Source organism: Hipposideros armiger, unplaced genomic scaffold, assembly GCF_001890085.2.
Source record: "Hipposideros armiger isolate ML-2016 unplaced genomic scaffold, ASM189008v1 scaffold_119, whole genome shotgun sequence".
Taxonomy (NCBI): Eukaryota; Metazoa; Chordata; class Mammalia; order Chiroptera; family Hipposideridae; genus Hipposideros; species Hipposideros armiger.
This window is the reverse complement of record NW_017731469.1, coordinates 2,427,276-2,446,950: the sequence shown is the minus strand read 5'-3', so window position 1 is coordinate 2,446,950 and position 19,675 is coordinate 2,427,276. Positions and strand designations below refer to the sequence as shown.

The 19,675-nt window shown below is 40.2% G+C and overlaps 1 protein-coding gene across 2 annotated transcripts in view; it reads right to left on the bottom strand.

Moving 5' to 3' along the window:
* The window catches only part of OPHN1 (oligophrenin 1), a 286,883-nt gene that overhangs the window by 44,193 nt on the left and 223,015 nt on the right, over nucleotides 1–19,675 (bottom strand). For both annotated transcript variants that reach the window (XM_019648067.1, XM_019648068.1), the window contains exons 17-19: nucleotides 18,632–18,690; nucleotides 17,425–17,530; nucleotides 9,276–9,435 (exon numbers count right to left, since the gene is read on the bottom strand). In XM_019648067.1, coding sequence (XP_019503612.1) covers nucleotides 9,276–9,435; nucleotides 17,425–17,530; nucleotides 18,632–18,690 — 325 coding nt within the window. The remainder of the gene's footprint in view (nucleotides 1–9,275; nucleotides 9,436–17,424; nucleotides 17,531–18,631; nucleotides 18,691–19,675) is intronic.

Genomic DNA, 19,675 nt, shown 5'->3' with positions numbered 1-19,675 from the left:
TTGATTTTTTTCAAATATTTTTCTGCATAACTTGTTTATGTGATTTTGCTCCTTTAACCCATTAATATGGTAGATTACATTGTTTGATTTTCTTTCTTAAAATTCATCTTTCAATTATAGTTGACAAAATATATATTAGTTTCAGGTATACAAAATAGTGATTAAACATTAATATACCTTGTGAAGTGATCCCCCGATAAGTCTAGTACCCATCTGATACCATACATGGTTATTACAATATTATTGACTATATTCCCTATGCTGTACTTTACATCCCTGTGACTATTTTGTAACTACGAATTTGTACTTCTTAATCCCTTCAGCTTTCTCACCCAGCCCCACAACGCTCCTCCCATCTGGTGACTATCATTTTGTTTACTCAGCCATAAAAAAGAATAAAATCCTGCCATTTGAAACAACATGGATGGACCTAGAGGTTATTATGCTAAGTGACTAAGTCAGAGAAAGACAAATACCATATGATTTCACTTATATGAGGAATCTAAAAAACAAAATAAACATTGTTTGATTTTCAAATCAAGTGAACCACCTTACCTTCCTGGAATAAAGCCTTTTTGGCCATGGTGTATAACTTTTTTTTTCCTGATTTCTATCTGCTAATATTTTGTTAATTCATTTTGCACCTCTATTTATGAGGGATATTGGTCTATAGTTTCCTTTTTCTGTATTGTCTTTTTCTGGTTTTGATATCAGGGAAATACTGCCTTCAGACAATAAGTTGGGAAGTGTTTCCTCTTATTTCGTTTTCTGGGAGAGATTTGTAAAATCAGTGTTAATTTTACTTTAAACATTTGGTAGAATCCTCTAGTAAAACCACACGGGCCTAACGATATCTTATTCAGATGCTATTTACTTATGACTTCAATACCCATAATAGTACTAGGGCTGTTCAATTGGATTAGTTTTGGTTGTTTTTTTAAAGAACTGGTACATTTTGTCTAAGTTATCAAATTTATGTGCATAGAATTGTTCACTTTATTCCCTTATCCTTTTCAGATCCTCCATTTTGTTCCTGATATTGGCAGTTTGTGTTTGTTCTTTTTTTTTTTTTTTGGTCAGTCTTCCAGAGAACTTTTAATTTTACTGATCTTTGGATATTGGTCTATTGTAACTAACTCTTTTATTGACTTTCTCCCTTGTTTTTCTGGTTTTGAGTCCAAGGATTTCTGATCTTATCTTTATTATTTATATTCCCTTCTTTCTACCTGCTTTGGATATATGTTGCTTATCTTTTTCTAAGTTCCTGAAGTGGGATTTTAGATTACCGATTTCAGACTTTTTCTATTTTCTAAGGTAAGCATTTACTCCTATGAATTGCCCTCTCAACACTGCCTAAACTGCTTTTCATAAATTTTGATATGTTGTGTTAATATTTAGTCATTCAGTTCAATGTAATTTCTGATTTTTCTTAAGACTTTCTCATCTACCCATGAATTATTCAGAAATGTACTTAATATTCAAGTTCTTAGAGATTTTCATGTTGCCCTTTATATTTTCCAGCTTTATTGAGTTGTAATTGACATGTAACATTGTATAAATTTAAGGTGTACAACATGTTGATTTGATATTTACATATTGCAAAATGATTACAATCACAGCTTCAGCTAACACCTCCATCCCATCACAAGTTACCATTTCTTTTATGTGGTGAAAATATTTAATATTTACTCTCCTGGTAACTTTCCAGTATATAATACAGTATTATTAGCTATAATCACCATGCTGTACATTAGACCCCCAGAACTTGCTAATCTTACAATAGGGAGTTTGTACCCCTGGACCAACATTTATTTCCCTATTTCACCCACCTCCGAGATCCCGGTGATCACCACTTTAGTTTCTGTTATTCTGAGTTGGACTTTTTTAGATTTCACAAGAGATATCATACAGTATTTGTTTTTCTGTATCTGATATATTCTACTTAGCATAAGGCCCTGAAGCTTTATCCAATTACTGCAAAACAGCACTATTTCTTTCTCAAGGCTGAATAATATTTCATTGTGTGTATATATGCCAATATAAACTCATGATTAAAAAGCAACAAAAACTGAGTCAGTCTTGAAGTGATTCTAACCCCAAAAAGCAATGGGCACACACAATGCCCAGGTCTTGGTTTATCAGTAACATTCCCTTTGTTCATTCATCTTAGCTTGTTGCCGTATCTTGGCTATTGTGGCTAATGCTACAATGAATGTGGGGGTGCAGCTATCTGTTCGAGATCTGGTTTCCACCTACTTTGGGTAAATACCCAGAAATAGGATTGGTGGATCATACGGTAGTTCTATTTTTAATATTTTGAGGAACGTCCATACTGTTTTCCTCAGTGCCTGCACCAATTTACATTCCCACCAACAGTGCACAAGGGCTCCTTTTTCTCCATTCCCACACCGACACTTGTTACTCTCATCTTTTTGATGATATCCATTCTAACAGGTGTGAGGTGATATCTCATGATTTTGATTTGCATTTCCCTGATGATTAGCGACGCTGAGCATCTTTTCATGTATCTGTTGGCCATGTGTATGTCCTCTTTGGAGAAGTATCTATTGAGGTCCTCTGCCCATTTTTTCTACCCCAGTGTGTGTGCTGTGGTGGAGACCATAGACGGGTATGAGGCCAGTGGTGTGCAGGTGCACAGCTGGGTGGGCTAACCCCAAATGTGGGCATGGTGGTGGTGGTCAGTCTACGGGCCCTAGGCTGGCATCTTGTACTCACACAGCTACAGAGGCCCACACTGGCTACAGGCCTGGCGCCCAGGCTCTGGCAAGGGTGGGGGAAGTCTCAGGCAGCTAGTGTCTTGCACTTGTACAGCTACAGAGACCTTGGATGGCTGCCAGTGTGGTTCCTGGACTCCATCATGGGTGAGGGGTTGGAGAGAGTAGAAAGTGACTCAGGTGGCTGGCATTAAGGAACGCTAATAACTGTGGGGAGAAAGCTGGCAAGATCTACAAAGGGTCTGCAGCGGCTGTGCTGGCCGTTGGCTTCACACATGGTGAAATTTGCTGAGTTTGTCCACAGAGCAGGTCTCTGTGAACTATGACCGCCTCCACTGCATGCCTGCTAATAATAGCCTCCAGTTTTCTTGCTTGTTCCTAGCGAGCTGAATACATCTCAGCTTTGCCAGTCTGGGTGGGGTGAAACAGAAATGGGGCCTTCACACGGTTCCCTGAGAGCTGAAGGAGCTGGTCGCTTACTCTGCTCTTCCTTTGCTGGCAAAATGGATACTTTCCAGCTGGGAAGTTCCTTTTTGGCACTGAACAATGCCCCCTTGGGGAATGGGATGATGTAGGCAAAAATGAAGTTAGTCTTCATTCTCTTCTTGTGCAATCATTTTTTTTTGTTCCACTGTGTTAAAACACAGTTCCTAAGTGGACTCTAGAGGTCTCCCAGATCTGTTTTTGTTTACATATAGCTGTCCAATCATTGATCTCTGTGGGGGGACTGGGAAGCTGGGTTCTCCAACGTCACCATTTTTTCTGCCAAGCCTCATGCTGCCTTTCTGTTATTGATTTCCAGTTTGATTCAAGTGTGGTCAGAGAAAACGCCACGCATGATTTCAATTTTTTTTTTAAGTTTTTTGAGGTTTGTTTTATGACCTGGATATGGTGTTTTGTTATATGTTTTATGACCACTTGAAAATAACGTATATACTACTGTTGTTGGGCGAGTGTTCTATAATGTCAAGTAGATCTTTTTGGTTCATGGTGCTCTTGAAGCCTTTTAATAATTTCTGATTTCTGTCTAATTTCTCTTTTAGTTGTTGTGAGAGGGATGCTAAAGTCTCCAAGTATAATTATAGATTTTTTCCCCATTTTCTCCTTTCAGTGCTAGAAGTTTCTGCTTCATGTAATTTGAAGTTTTGTTTGGTACATAAACTTTTAGAACTGCTATGTTTACTTGAACATTTTTAATAATTCCAATTTGATTTATCTGTAGTACTTCTGCATGAATCCCTTCGTAGAGAATTTTAGTGGTTGCTTGGGTATTACGTTATGCATACATAACTTATAACAGGCTACTGGTGTTACAAACCTTACCTCCTCTGATGCTCTTTATGTTCCCTCTTTTATATAATACAATTGTCTTAAGTATTTCCTCCAAATACACTGAGAACCACATCTGATCATATTAAATTTTTTGCTTTATCTCAATAAAGCTGGAAAAAATGTTTGCTTTAACAATCAAATATATTTGAGAAAACTCGAGAGAAGGTAAGTCCACTGAATTTACCCATCATTTTGCTCTGTTATCCTTTCTTCCTTCCTGATGTCCCAAGATTCCTTTTTATATTGTGTACTTAGTGTTTAGAGAACTTCCTTTGACTATTCAGTTAGGATAGCTTGCTTGTAATAAATTCTTTTAATCTTCTGTTGTTTAGATTGCAGAATGTCTGTTATTCTTAAAGTTCAGTTTCTTTCCCCATCCTCTCCATTCTATTGTTGAGCCCAGCCAATGGACTTTAAATTTCACAGTTCTATAATTTTCCATTGATTCTTCTTTATATCTTCTATCTCTTTGCTGAGTCGTCGTATTTCTTTCCAGAAACTTTCTATTACTTTGCTGAGATTGTCTATATTTTCATTTGTTTCAAATTCCTAATTGCTTGTTAAAACATTTTTATGATGGCTACTTTAAAAGTTCTTGTCAGATAATTAACATGTGTGTCATCATGGTATTGATGTCTTGTTGATGGTCTTTTCTCATTCATGTTGAGATCTTTCTGGTTCTTGGTATGATAAATGCCTTTCAACTGAAGCCTGTATACATTTGGGTGTTATGAGTGAGTCTTGTTCTTACTTATATCTTCTGTTACTGAAGGCCTTCTCTGACACTGCCACTGCAGGGGAAGACGAGCGCTGCCCCATTAGTGCCAGGATGGGGTCTAAGTCCAGGTTTTCCACTTGGCCTCCATTGAAATATCAATGCGAGGAAAGGACAACTTGTTACTACTACACAGGAGTAGGAATTTAGGCTCCTCACTAGGCCTCTGCTGATACCACTCTGGATGGTATCTCATCACTGAGATGTCTCATCACTGTTCCCCACATGGTCTCCTTTCCACTGACACGATGGTGTGGTAGCCTCATTACCACTGATTGGTGGTGGGAGTCCTATTTCCACCAGGCTCCTCTGACACTACTCTAGTGCTAAATGGGCATGGAAGTTCAGGTACTTCATTGGGTGTCTGCTGACAGCACAGGGGGTGGGGGACATTGCCTCATTACCACCAGGTGTGGAACGAAGTCCAGTTTCCCACGTGGCCTTCTTGAGAGCACTGCATGGGGTGGAGGGAGGGGTTATCAGCTGCCCTGTCACAGACCAGCAAAGGCAGAAGTCTAGGCTCTCCATGGAACTTTAGCTGGCAGGGGTAGGAGAGATGCTGCAACTTTTTCTGTGGTGTTTTGCTGGACTAGAGAGGTTATTATCTAACATTTTCTGTGTTTTTATGCTGTCCATTTCCAGGTGCTTTGGCTAGAGAGAGCAGGCTTTTGTGGGAACATTCTTAGACCACACCCATTGGTGTTCTTAGGTTGTGAGCTTCCACATTACCCAATCTGGGCGATATGAGGCAAAAACAAAACCCAAGTGACTCATGGCCATGTCATTTCTCAGGTCCTAAGGTCACTAGACATTCTGGTCTGCCTTCTTCCCCCCAAAATTTCAGAGTCTTATTATGTTAATTTTATATATAATGTCCAGGGTTTTTACTTATAGTCAGTACAGGAATAATATATGCATATTAAAATCCACCAAATCCATGTGGATGTGTACCTATGTACTTTCCTTCTTTGCTGAAATGAACAAAAAAATGTTGAAATGAGGAACAGAACTAGGGTTGAGCATAGGTAAAGGGTAGAACTGTTTTTCATTCTATACTTTCTCCATGGTTTAAAATGTTTACCATGTACATGAATGCTTATATTTAAAATTTTTAAGAACACTTAAAGCAGTAGATACTTTTCAGTGCTTACCCTACATGACATATCTTGGGAAATTAAAATGACTGTCCACTGCTTTCCTCCTAAACCTCTCTCCTTTCCTGAAGTCTATGGCTCCCTTATATTTCGGTTCTCCTGTCACTGACCATTCTTTCTCAATCTGTTGTGTGTTCTCTTCTACTGGCCCTTCAAACACTGGCACTCCCTAGACTCCAATCCTTGCTCTAACATTTATTTTCTTGCTCCAAGTATTCCCTAGGCAAGACTATTCACTCATATGGTTTTAACCACCACCTCTATGCTATCGAAGGCCAACTCGACTTCTCTAATGCTGTTCTCTTCTCTGACCTCAGCTGTCTCATAGCCATATGTATCTTCATTTGGCCCAAGCACCTGTCCTCCTCTTTACTTTCAAATATGCCCCCCGCCAGCCTTACCCATCTCAGTAAATAGGAACTTCATCATTCCAGTTGTTCAGACAAAAAACCTTGAAGTTACCCATGATTCCTCTCTTTCTCCCATATTCCACATATAATTTGTCAGCAAATCTGTTGGCTCTACTTCCAAAATATATTTAGAACCTGACCACTTTTCACCGTCTATTTCCATCCACTATTTCCGTCCTTATCCAAGGTACAACCATTTCTTGACTGCACTATGGAAACAGCAGTTACATGGAATTAATTTCCTTGCTTCTACCCTTGTTTCCCTACAGCGATTCTCCACAGAGTATGCAGAATAGTCCTGTTAGACATAAGACAAATAATGTCATTTTTCTGGTCAAAAACCTCTTTCTATCTTACTCAGGGGGCAAAGTCAAAATCCATCCAGTGGATTCTAATGCCCTGTAAGATCCTCTCTGAAGCCATGTTCTTCTATTTCTTCTTTTGCTTAATCTGTTCTAGCCAATCTGGCCTTGTTGTACCCTGAACATGACAGCACGTTTCTGCCTCAGGGATTCTGCATTTCCCATTTCCTCAGCCTAGAATGCTTTCCCCCCAGATACCTGAATGAATCATGCTTTTATTACCCATGGGTCTGTGCTCAAAAGCCATCTTCTCAATGAGGCCTTCTTGGCTACTATATTTAAAATTGCAAATTTACTTCCCAACCCTTCCTATTCCCCTTATCTGCTTTATTGTTTTCTTGATTCTCATTACCATCTAACATACTATATATATATTTTGAACACTGTTTTTCTACTTCTTTAGAATATAAACTCCATGAGGGCTGTATCTCCAGTACCTAAAACAGTACCTGGCAAATAGTAGGTACTCCAATACATATTTGTTGAATCACTCAATAAGTCAGTCAATCAATCAATAATATCTGGGTTTTAGATTAAGAGTCAGGAAATTACAGCCAACATGCCTGCTGCCTGTTTTGTAAAGAGAGCTTTACTGAAATATGCATTTGCTTACGTGTTGTCTATGGCTTCTTTCCCAATACAAAGGTGGAGGTGAGTAGTTGTGACAGAGATCCACAACCTACAAAGCCTAACATATTTACTATATGGTCCCTTAGGAAAAAGTCAGCCAAATCCTGCTTTAGATTCACGGTCAAGTACTTCCTAGATATCGCTTGCTCTCTATATCTCTTTCAGGAATCTCAAGTCTAGATGACCCCAAACTGAGCTTGTCTTCATCTTCCTTAAACTTTCCCATTCTGTATTTTTTTTATGGATGAAAGACTGGGCATATAGGTGCACCCTCCCCCCACCAAAAAAAAAAGAAGGCCCTATACTTCCCTGCCTCTCTTATAACTGGATGTGACCATGAGATGAAATTCTGACAAATAGTATGTCAGCGAAAGTGACATGTGTCACTTTCAGGTCAAGACCTTAAAGGACAGGGTTGTGTCCTCCCTCCACTTCCCTTTCTTCCATCCCTCTCAATTGCTATAATGCACAGGATATTTGGTCATGCACATGAAATAGCACCTTAGGGACGGCAGAGCAACAAGAAAGAAGGAACCTGGGTTCATGCCCCTCTCAAGTCACCATACCAGCCCTGGACCTCCTTGTTGGACTATTCCACAACCAAGAAAGAAATGGCTCCTGTGTTGCAGCAACCAGGTTTGTACGTAGAGGCTTAGAAGCCTAACCTGCATCCTACCTAATGCATCTAGTAAGTGGCAGAGCTTGGATTTGAGCTGTGGATTTCACCTGGACTATCCCACGAGCCCCGTCCCCTTGCAGGAAAGTTTTATTGAATTATGCTCTGTTTGGATGGCAATGGCTGCTAGAGAGCTTCAGAGTGAAATGTAGGACCAACTCTAGCAAGTGTATAGGACTTGTGAATACATATCTTGTTGTATAGCTTCATTCCTCCATTCATTTTCTGTCTCTGTCCTTATTTATCCCTTTTCCTTTCTTTTCTTTTTCTTTTTTTTTTTAATTGGGGAATTGGAGAAGGGGACCAGCCAAGTTGTTGTTCTTCAGTCTTAGTTGTGGAGGGTGCCTGTCTCCATCTGGCTGCCCGTTGGCAGCTCGTGGCCTCTAAGCTCAAGGTGCTGTGTTCAATCTTAGTTGCGGGTGGGCGTAGCCACCATCCCATGCAGGAGTCAAACCAGCAGCCTTCTTGTTAAGCATGCACGCTCTACCCACTGAGCCATCTGGGTGGCAGCTCAGCTCAAGGTGCCGAGTTCAGTCTTAGTTGCGGGCGGGCATAGCCCACCATCAAACAGGCAGTCTTACTGTTAGGAGCACGTGCTCTCACCAGCTGAGTCATCCTGCCACCTGTTGGCAGCTCAGCGGCAGCTGAGCTTGGGCACAGCATCACTGGCCCATTTGGGAATCGAACCGGTGGCCCTGTTGCTCAGAGCTTGCGCTCTTAAGCTAACTGTTAACCAACTGAACCACTCGACCGGCCCCTATCCCTTTTTCATTTGACCTAACTGAAATGCACACTACCTTGTATTTTACATAGCATATAAAATATACCACCTTGAATTCTTTCAGAATGGGATGGGGTTTAAATAAGTATAGGTATTGCTTTCTTTATGGTTTCATTGTACATACACCAGTCTTACAGCTATAATTTTCCTTTGTTTAGATGGCTGTCTCCATATTACACTGTTAACGCCTTAAAACTACATGCAGTTACTTATTCTTCTTCTGTACCATCTAGCATGGAGCCTGATAATAAGAGTTACATAACCAAGCAACAATTGCTGAATGAATGAATTTCACAAGGTCAGAAATGCCATTAAATGCTGTGGTGCCACAAAGGCATTTCCTTCCATTATCAAGTTGAGGCAGCTAGGGAAAGGTGTTACAGGTTTGGAGAAGTGACGGTGAGGACAGGAAGTACATACCTTGACAAAGTGCTCAATTAGGATTTCTACCACGATGTTCTGGAATTTGATGTTCATCATGGCAGCTACAGTGTCTTCCTGAGCTCTCATCAGCGTGGGACCAAAGATCACCCCCATGTTGGAGGGGGTCATAAGATTCACTTTGCTGTGCTCACACACACTGCCGGAAGAGAAAAAACAAACGATGAATACAATTTTCTCCAAGACCCCCTTGTAACCAAGACTGTTAGTTGATATGGGGGGTAAGAGAAAATAAAAAGTAGAAAGGGGAGGCACAAAGTAGAAAGAAAACCTTACAAAGGAAACAACTAGCAAAGAATACAAGACTGTCTATAATTAGGGGCCAAAAGGGACAGCTAACTTAGTAGCACGGTAGGAGCTAGAAGATGTGGGGTGGGGGGCTATGTTAGCAAGTCCTCGGAAAGACAGGTGGGAAGAAGATGGCAATCCAGGCTGGAGGTACAACACGTATAAAGAAGAACAAAGTACCCAGAGCAAGTGCCTACCAGTCTCAGCAGTTAGGAGTCCAGCCCCTTCCCTACCGCTAGGTGGAGAAGCACATAACCCAAAGAGCTGAAAGGGATTCTTAAAGTTATCCCTTCATCGGTGATGGAAGGAGAGCTGACTCGGGGTGGTGAGCACACAACGTGATATACAGATGATGCATTACAGAAACCTATGTACAGGTTCAGGTACACCTGAAACCTATGTCACTTTACTAACCATTGTCACCCAATTAACTTTAATTTTTTAAAAAGTGATCCCTTTATCAGTGTCCTCATTTTACAGATGAAGAAAACAAGAGTTCCAAAGAAAGAAAGGAAGAAAGGGATGTGCCTGAAGTTACAATCAGCCTGGTTAGATCAGGGCCTATAATTCCACATTTCCCGATCCCTCGTCACTCTCCTTGCTTAAATTCCCTTTAGCGGCTTCCTTTTATTTACAGGGCAGGAGACACTCTCATCAAGGTAGTAATTAAGGCCTTCCATAACTTGATGCCGATTTCTAATCCCAGTGCACAGGTTGGGCTCTGAAGCTGACCTGGGTGGCTCACTAGCACGCAACAGTGAGTCTTAGTAACCTAACTAAACTCTCTGGGCTTCAGTTTTCCCACTTGCAAAAATAATATCCACCTCAGAGGGTTCTTGAATAAATAGAGCTAAATGACTTTAACATGGTATCCTTGAAATAATCCATCAGAAGTGTCTGCTGTTATCACCTCTCCAGGGGTCTCCATGTAGGCACGAGTGTCAATCTCTGGCACTCGTGATATACTACACTGCTTAGATTTTCGGGCTACACTATGATGTTTCAAACCTCTCTATCTTGGCTCATGCCATTCCCCCTGCTTAGAATGTCTCCCTCCTCCAAGATCTAAATAATGTGCGTTTATCCTTTGAGATTCGCTTTAACAGACATCCCCTTCAGGGCTATTCCCGCCCACTGTCTTCATCTGGATTGACACCACTGTCAAGCAGAATATACTGCAATCTTCTGTGTCTTATGTGCCTCTCCTACTAGGTGGTGAACAGCCCCGAGTATGTGTGCCTTGCACACAGGCGGTACCGATTAATTATTTTCAATGCAGCTGGGTGCCTCAAGTGCTCTTTCAAATAGTGGCGAGGCAGCCAAGTAAAAGGTGTATAGCGCTCTGGTCAGTTTGACTGTGGGGGTGGGGAGGGAAGCGGATGCTACAGCCAATGACAAACACTTATTTTCAAAACCCACCCAGGCCCAAGGTCCCAGAACAACTGGCACCATTCTCTTGTCATTTAGTGGGTAATTGACAGGGATAGAATCTTTAGCCAACTCCTAATGAAGTCTATTAAGCCTGTCACAAAGGCTAGGTGCCATTCAGATGATAATGAACAACCACTCGCAGCCTTTGGTATTGTTGGGCCGTGGATGGGTCCCTTTAAACAGTTGAAATACTTCTGCAATTAACCCTATTCTTTAGCGACAGAATTTCTTTTCAGATGTTAAACTGTAAAAGCAACTCCATGCTGCCACCAAGCGATCCCGAGTGGCTCAACAACTAGGAACAACAGCTTTTTGAGAGCTCTGAAAGGAAACGACTTTGGTTGAATGCGCCAGAGCTCACTTAATCCTCACAACTCCAAAAGGCAGACTGGTGTATTTTATCTCGAAAGCCTACATTTACAGAGGGTAAAGCAACTTAGTTATGCTCAGACGGTTTGTGAATAGATGGCAATCCAGGGGTTCCAACGAGCTGTGAGGCTCCAGGTCTCCCAGTCTTTCCATTGCATCCCACTGCCTGTTTGTCTCATTCGTCTCAAGAAATAGAAGTCCCTGGGAGGACCCCGTTAAGCTAAAGCCGCCTTCTATTTCTCCGAGGGAGGTTGCCTGTATCCTATTTGGGACATTCTTTTCCTTCTTGACCTTATGAGATCTGGAAGGTAACCCATGCTTTCGGGAGATGTCTCTGCATTTGACATGTCTTTTACTATACATTTTCAAAACCATTAAGAGGCGTAAGTCACACTCCAAATTGTAATTAATAAGATGACGGAAACCCCACAAAAGGGAAGGGTGAGTAGAGAATTAGGTAGGAGTTTGTCATGTGATTTGACAGCAAAGAAATCTTAAATTCTCTAGACCACATAGATTAGAGAAAATAGGTCCAATTTCTTGAACATCAAAATTTAAAACAACGGAGGGCCGGCCGAGTAGCTCAGTTGGTTAAGAGCTCGCTTAAGAGTTTGAGCTCTGAGCAACAGCGGTTCGAGTCCAGCCCGAGCTGAGCAGCCGCTGAGCTACCAACAGGTAGCAGGATGGTTCAGCTAAAAAAAAAAAATTAAAACAACGGAATGGGTATCAGAGGGAGGTGGTAAAAAGCGTCCAGTTTAGGAAAAAATAATTTTGATTCAATGGTTTAGGTCAGGGGTCATAAATTAAAATGTGTATAGGTAGAACTACCTTATGATCCAGCGATCCCACTTGTGGGTCTGTATAAAAAGGGAATTAAATCAGGATCTCAAAGATATAGATATGGGTACACCCATGTTCATTGCAGCATTACTCACACTAGCCAAGATGTGGCAACAACATAAGTGTCCACAGACAGACAAATATATAAATATATACACACAATGACATATTAATCAGCCTTCAAAATGAAGAAAATCCTGCCATTTTCAATAACATGGATGAAACTGGAGGACGTTATGCTAAGTGAAACCAGCCAGACACAAAAAGACAAACGCTGCAAGATTGTACTCATATGTAGAATCCAAAATAGTCACACTCTCAGAAGCAGAGAATAGGGTGGCGGTTGTGGGGGGCTGAGGGGCAGGAGGGACATAGGGAGGTGCTGGTCAAGAGATCCAAAGTTGCAGTTATGTAAGTTGAATATCTAATTCTGGAGATCTAATGTACAGCAATGTTAATACAGTTAACAATACTGCATGGTACACTTGAAATTTGCTAAGAGGATAGATCTGAATTGTTTTCATCACAAAAAAAAAGAAGGAAAGAAAGAAAATTGTAACTATGTGAGGTGACAGAGGTATGACTTAGCTTCATTGCAGCAATTATTTCACAGTGTATATGTACACCCAAACATCAAGTCGTATATGTTAAATGTATACAACTTTTAATTGTCAATTATACCTCAATATACATAGAAACAATAAAAACTAAATAAGTTCATTAAAATTGGTTCTAGCACTAATATGTTGTGTAACTTTGGGCCTCTCTTTTTCCATTCCTAGGAATACGTTCCCCATCTGTAAAAGGAGAAGGTTTTTAGGTGATCTAACCGGCCTTCCAGCTCTGCCATTCAATGAATCTAAGAAAGGCCTTGTCTTGAAAATAATGGGGAAAAAGGATAGCCACATATTACCATATTTCCCCATGTATAAGACGCTCCCATGTATAAGACGCACCTTAATTTTGGGGCCCGAAATGTGAAAAAAAATGTATTACATAGTTATTGAACTCAAGTTTTATTCATCATAAAATTCATACAATTCCTCATCACTTGCAGGAAATGCAAGTAAAAATAAATCTACAACCACTGTATAAGATGCACCCAGTTTTTAGACCCCAAATTTTTTTTAAAAGGGTGCGTCTTATACATGGGGAAATACGGTATATGTCTACTGTTGGAAGAACACAGAACCACCTATTAAGTATACTTGCCTCCCCACTACTCTGTACATAAAAAAAAACAAAACAAAGAAACCAAAAAGAAAAAAAAAACATAAAATATTCCAAAGCAAAAAAAAAAAAAAAAAGATGACCCTTAGGCCAAATCCACCCTACCACCTGCTTTTATAAATAAAGTTTTACTGGAGCACAACTACATCCATCGTTCACATACTAATAATGGCTGCTTTGTACTACAAAGGAAGAACTGAGTAGCCATGACAGTGACACAGTCCATATAGCTCACAACACCTAAAATATGTACTATCTAACCATTTATGTTTTGCTGACCTCTGCTAGAGATTAAAGAGGCTTAAAAAACATTTCAACTGGTTGCTATGTGTGGACGTTATTTGGATCCTGATTCAAAGAAAAAAACATGACATATTTGAGACTACTAAAAATTTGAGAATATCTGATAGTAAGTAATTATTTATGTTTAGACATGATAATTGTATTGTGTTTAGGTGCACAAACAATTTTCAGTTTTTCAATATACATACTGAAATATCTACGGATGAAATAAATATAGTGATGCTTTGGATTTGCTTGAAAATAATATGGGAGGAAGAGAAATGGTTGAGCATACAGATGAAACAGGACTGGCCATATGTTGATAACTGTTAAAGCTAGGTGATGGGCACAGGAGAGTTCTTAGACTATTCCTTCTATTTCTGTATATAGTTGAAACCTTTCATAGTAAAACATTTTTTAAAGACAAGATACTAATGGACGGGGAGAGTGTGTCTGTCACAAAGTGAGCGGTCCCTATCCCTGAGGATGCTGCTCTTAAGGAGAGACAGCGTTGGTTTCTCCTACTAGTGTGATATTATCTGTAATTTACTTTAAATACCTCAATATAGTCAGTTACAATGTCCTGAATTTCATCAATGCCATCAATTGCAAGCACACCATTATTTCATGTACCGCTAAGAAAGAAAAATCATTTCCTTGTCAAATCATCATGTAATATTATTGAAGACATTTTAAATAGAAAATAAACTCAACAACGAACATAATTTAACCAAAATGACTACAATGTGAGCAGCTATTACCAAGTTCATGCATGCAGAGATTATGATAATTACATCAAAACGGCTGCCTAACAACAGTGATTTTAAGACACCATTGATTCGAAGATGCATCCAGAATTCAGGTTATAATTTGAAAAAGAATAGTGTGCCCTTCAGAATGGGTGAAATTTGATACATGGGCTTATTAGTTTTTATGCATCCCCTAGGACAGGTTAGTTATGACTGTAGCATTGTGATAGGAAGTACACACATACATACTCTAGGGTGATTAATTGGTATTGAAAAGACTCTCATCAGGATCTAGAAGGGCTACTGTGAGGTTCAGCTAACTTCCTCTCCAATCAACACCAGTGGTCTTGTAAATTAGCATGACTGATGGTAAAATGATTTCTCACTGCTTAGATATGTCAAGATATATGGATTCACTAGAAATAGTGTGTAGACACTCCCAAATCTTTCATGGACAGATGAGAAGAATAGAATAATGTTCCATCTTAAAATCAGTAAGGTGGATCAACCAATATGCATCCTCAGGTGTGATGCAGCATAAGATACACAACATCATCATGTGTTCTAACCAAAAAATAGTTAACTCGAACCCACCGAGTCTTTAAAGATAGCCTCTATTTTACAAGAAATAAAGAAAATTAGTGAACAAGCTGGAAAATGTGACAATGAAGAAAGTAGACAAAACTAGTAAGACTCTACAGAACCACTGGTCTAGTCTCATCAACAAGCCAAAGCCCTAAAAAAAGTGACTGTGATAGATTTTTAAAAAATAAAAAGGACCTAAGAAGTATTGGATTGTCGGAAAAGTCATGATGCAATTTTTGTGGTGAAAAACATAGAAAAAATACGTCATGACTTTTCCGACAACCTGATAGATATAACCTGTGGCCCTTTAGAGTACTAGTTTGGAGAAACCACCTATAAAGGGCATTTTGGGGTTAACTGGGGAAATGTTAACCTAGTCTGCAAGGGTGGAAATTGCTGAACTGAAAAACAGTAGGTTGCAAAATACCATAAACTCATTTGGGTAAAAATGCAAATGTGTGTGGGTGTGTGTATACATGAACACAAACACTCACAGAAAGATCCAGGAAAAGATGCACTCATACTAATAGTAGCAATTTTTAGATGCTGGCAATAGAAAGCTTCTAACTGTTTTTCTGTATATTCTACTCTCTACAATGTGTGGTATTGCTTCTGAAATAACAGAAGTGTTATTACAAAAATAAGAAGACTCCAGTAAACCTATAGCCCACACCCTTTAGAATGGTTGTCCAGGCCTAGGATTACACAAGGGGCTTGTATTTGGGGATTCTATCACAGGATTTTATTGCCTACTACTAGACTTATCAAGGGGGTCACTTCATAAATTATATAAATGTCTATCCGTTATGCTATATACCTGAAACTAATATAATATTTAATGTCAACTGTAATTGAAAATTTAAAAAAAATGTAAGTAAATTCTTTCAGCCCTAAATACTTCAGCATTCATCTCCAAAGAACAAGTGTGCTGTCCTACAAAACCACAATAACATTTTCACACCTAAAAAATTTACAATAGTTACATGCCATCTAATTTCTAGTCCCTATTCACATTTTTCAAATGTTATGCAAACATTTCTTTTCTAGCTAGGTTTTCCAAATCTAGATCCGATCCAAGTTCACACACTGTATCTGTTTATGTTTCTTTAATGTCTTAATGTGGAACAGTACCTCTACCTCTTTTTCAAGGGTGTTGACTTTTTTGAACGGTCCAAGCCAGTGTGTCTTACAGAATATCAAATATTCTGTATTTTTCTATACCCTGCATCCTGTCAACTGGAAAAGCTTCATTTCCCGGGTTAAACATTTTTGACAAAACTATTGGGTTGTCAGAGGAGTCATGATGCATTTTTGCAACGAAAAACGTAGAAAAAATATGTCATGACTTTTCCGACAACCCAATATTTCAGTTTATGTTGTGTATTCTTACTGTACCCTATCCCAAGGCACATAAGTTCAGTTTGTACCATTATTAGGAGTGCTAACTTTCATCAGTCAATTAAGGTGCTGTGTGCTTACCAGCTAGCTTGACTGTAAAGAAACATTTTTTTCTTTTGCAATTAGTAAGTGATCTGTGGGTAATACATTCAAATGTGTGAGTATCTTGTTCCTGAACAATCTTTCACCAAATGATTTGATCCATGCCTAAAACAGGGCACAGAGGTTGCAAACCAGTAGTTTTTCTAATTCTAGCATTCCTCCTCCTAGCTGGCATTCTTCTGTAATGAAGAGCTTTCCTGATTCTACCTACTTCCCATAAATTTCTATTTATTCAAAGTGTTATAGTTAAAAACAATATTTATTGTTTTTGATGTTCGGGCTGCCTGCCCTGGATGTAATCAGTGTCAGCCTTTTTAGGCAGGTCCCTCTGTTCTTGTAGTCCATCACCAGGCCTACTCTGGAATGCTGCTGTCTGTTCTGACCTGCCACACCCAAGTAAGAAGTTGACCACAATCTTAACAATAACTCCCATCTCCTGAGAACCTCCTATGTGCCATGCAGTTGACCTGTGTTCATTGAAATCCACACAACAGTTCTGCATGGTAGGCAATACTATCCTAATTTTACAGATGACCAAACAGAGGCTAAGGGAAGTTTGCCTAAGATTATATAGCTAAATAAGTGGTAGAGTTGGGGTTCAAAACCAGGGTCATCTGACAGCAAAGCCTGTGTTCAGTGCACTGTACCTGATGTCACCCCTCAACTCCTCAAATGAGATACCTGATGACTCTGGAAGGATATGCAGAAGGGTCCAAGTATCATCACATTCCTCACGGAGCACTCAGCGTGCCCAGGATGAAGCAGTTGAGGGCTGGGACTTAATGAGGGGCAGCACTACCATGTGGGCCAGTCCCCTAATAGGAACTCTTCCTGAAGCCCCAGAAGTTACTTACTTGACCAAGTGTCTTATAAGAAGTTCCAGCATCTCTCGGTTCTTTTCTGGTAGCTTATATACCAAGGAGTGAATGGCACCCAGCCGGTAATCCAGGTTGTCAGACTCTGAGAGAGAACAGAGAGAGAGAGTTTTGCTTTCTGGGCAATTGGGTCAAGCAAACCCTCACACGCACGCGCATGTACACATGAGAGGGAGACAATCAGAGACACCGAGAGTGTTAGAGAGATGTAAAGAGACAGAGACCTAAATGGGCATGGAGACATGGTGGCAAAAAGAGACCAAGAAATAAAGGCACCAAGACAAAGAGAGAGAAAGATGACAGAACCAAAGGCAAAAAGAGAGATAAAAACAAGGAAGTAGGCCTGGAAAGATGAAGAAAATAGGAGAGGAGAAAGATGAGAAGACTGTCTCCGAGGAAGTCAGAATTCTGGGTGCAGCAATTTGCTCCTAAAGTTCCCCATGTAAAGTTCCAGCTGGAAACCCTTGCCCACCCACCATCCTTGTGGTACCGGGAGGTACCCTACTGCCTGTGGGTTCCTGCAAAAATCACTGAGATGGCTCAGAGTAAAAATCCAAGGGATCTTGCCTCGAAGAAGACTCATGATGAGGGCAAGTCCCCTGAATCTTCTTCCTGCCCACCGTGCAGGCACGATGCAGGAGAAGGGTCATGTTGAGGTTGGCGGGAAGACTCCTACCATAGCCTCCTCAACCCATCCTTCTCAGGCTTCTTCAGCTGCCAATGTTTGGGGTGATTCTATATGCCTTATTTCCCATGCACCTCTCCACCCTCGCCTGCAGTTTTATAACCTAGAAAACGTGCTGCTAACGCAAAAAGAGGAGGAGTGATGATTCACAATACAATTGAAAAGCATTTGAAAAGGCAATGTGCTGGGGAAAAGCTGAAACAGCAACTATAATGGAAGCACTGCGCTGTCCCATGCTAGTGTGAGCCAGCATTCTTGCTTTGGTAGAAGGGGACAATCGATCAAGAAAGTCCCCATCCATCACCTGCCTCATGTTAGCCAATTTTCTCCAACCCACTCAACTAACACTGATTTGTGAAAAACAATACGTTTGGTAGTGGATAAACTCAGTGTGTCTTTTTGTATTCCCCTCAATTAGTTCCCCTGAAGCAGTTTTCTAGACTTATCGCTGTAAACATTATGAAGAAGCTAACACCACTAACTAGTGGCAGAAATACTTACTGGCAGCAGAGACCAGTTCTTTGTGCAGTCTATAGGTCATGACAGGTTCAGAAAGATTCCTGAAATTAAGGAAAATGGTAAGTTCCTTTGGGAAGCGGGTAGCCAGGCCTCACATTCTCAGCTCTGTGGGCTGCAAGGCTTCTGAGTCCCACAGCTTCGTGTGATTACATACATTTCTCTCTTCACCAGAAACTTTCTCAGAGGAATCCTATTTGCTAGTCATTCAACAGAAGACCTGCATGAGTGTGGCCGAGACCTCGATCAACGTCTCCAATTCCTTCCCCCAGATGAAAAGAGGCACAAACCAATCCTGCCAAATTCCAAGTGGGCCCCCAATGAATGCTACTATGAAGTCCTTCAGTCTGACGGTTCCTGAGTTTCCAGAGCACTTTCACATCTGTCCTCCCATTGGATCCTTCCAGCGATCTTCTGAGGCGTAGCAGTTATTCAAATCCCCATTTAACAGAGGAGGAAACCGAGGCTCAAATAGGTTTATTTAGTCAAAAAATATTGATTGAGCACCTGTTTGTACTGGGGATCCAGAGATAAACATGATACAGTCCAAACCTCCAAGGAGCTAGTGGTCTAGCTGAGGAGAGTGCCATATACAAAATTTGCAATGCAATTGGACAAGTATGATGATAAAATAAAGGTAGGTGGTGGGTGGCTCAAAGGAAGGAAGTAATCCAATAATAATAATAATAATAATAATAATAATAATAGCAGCAAACTCTTCACTGTTCTAAGTGATTTACATACATTTACTCATTTAATCCTCATAACCTGAGAAAGAAGTTATTGCTGTTATCTCCATTTTATAGATGAGGAAACTGAGGTGCAGGGAAGTTAAATAATTCACTCAAGGACACACAGCTAGTAAGTGCAAAACTAGGCAGCCTGTCTCGAGTCCATGCTCTTAACCACTATGCTATACTGCTTGCCACTGTTACTACTGTAGTAATCCAGGTGAGAGATAATAAAGGCCTAAACAAAAATTGTGGCCTTAGGGGTAGAAGGAAAAGGTGAGGAGACTTACTTGAAAGA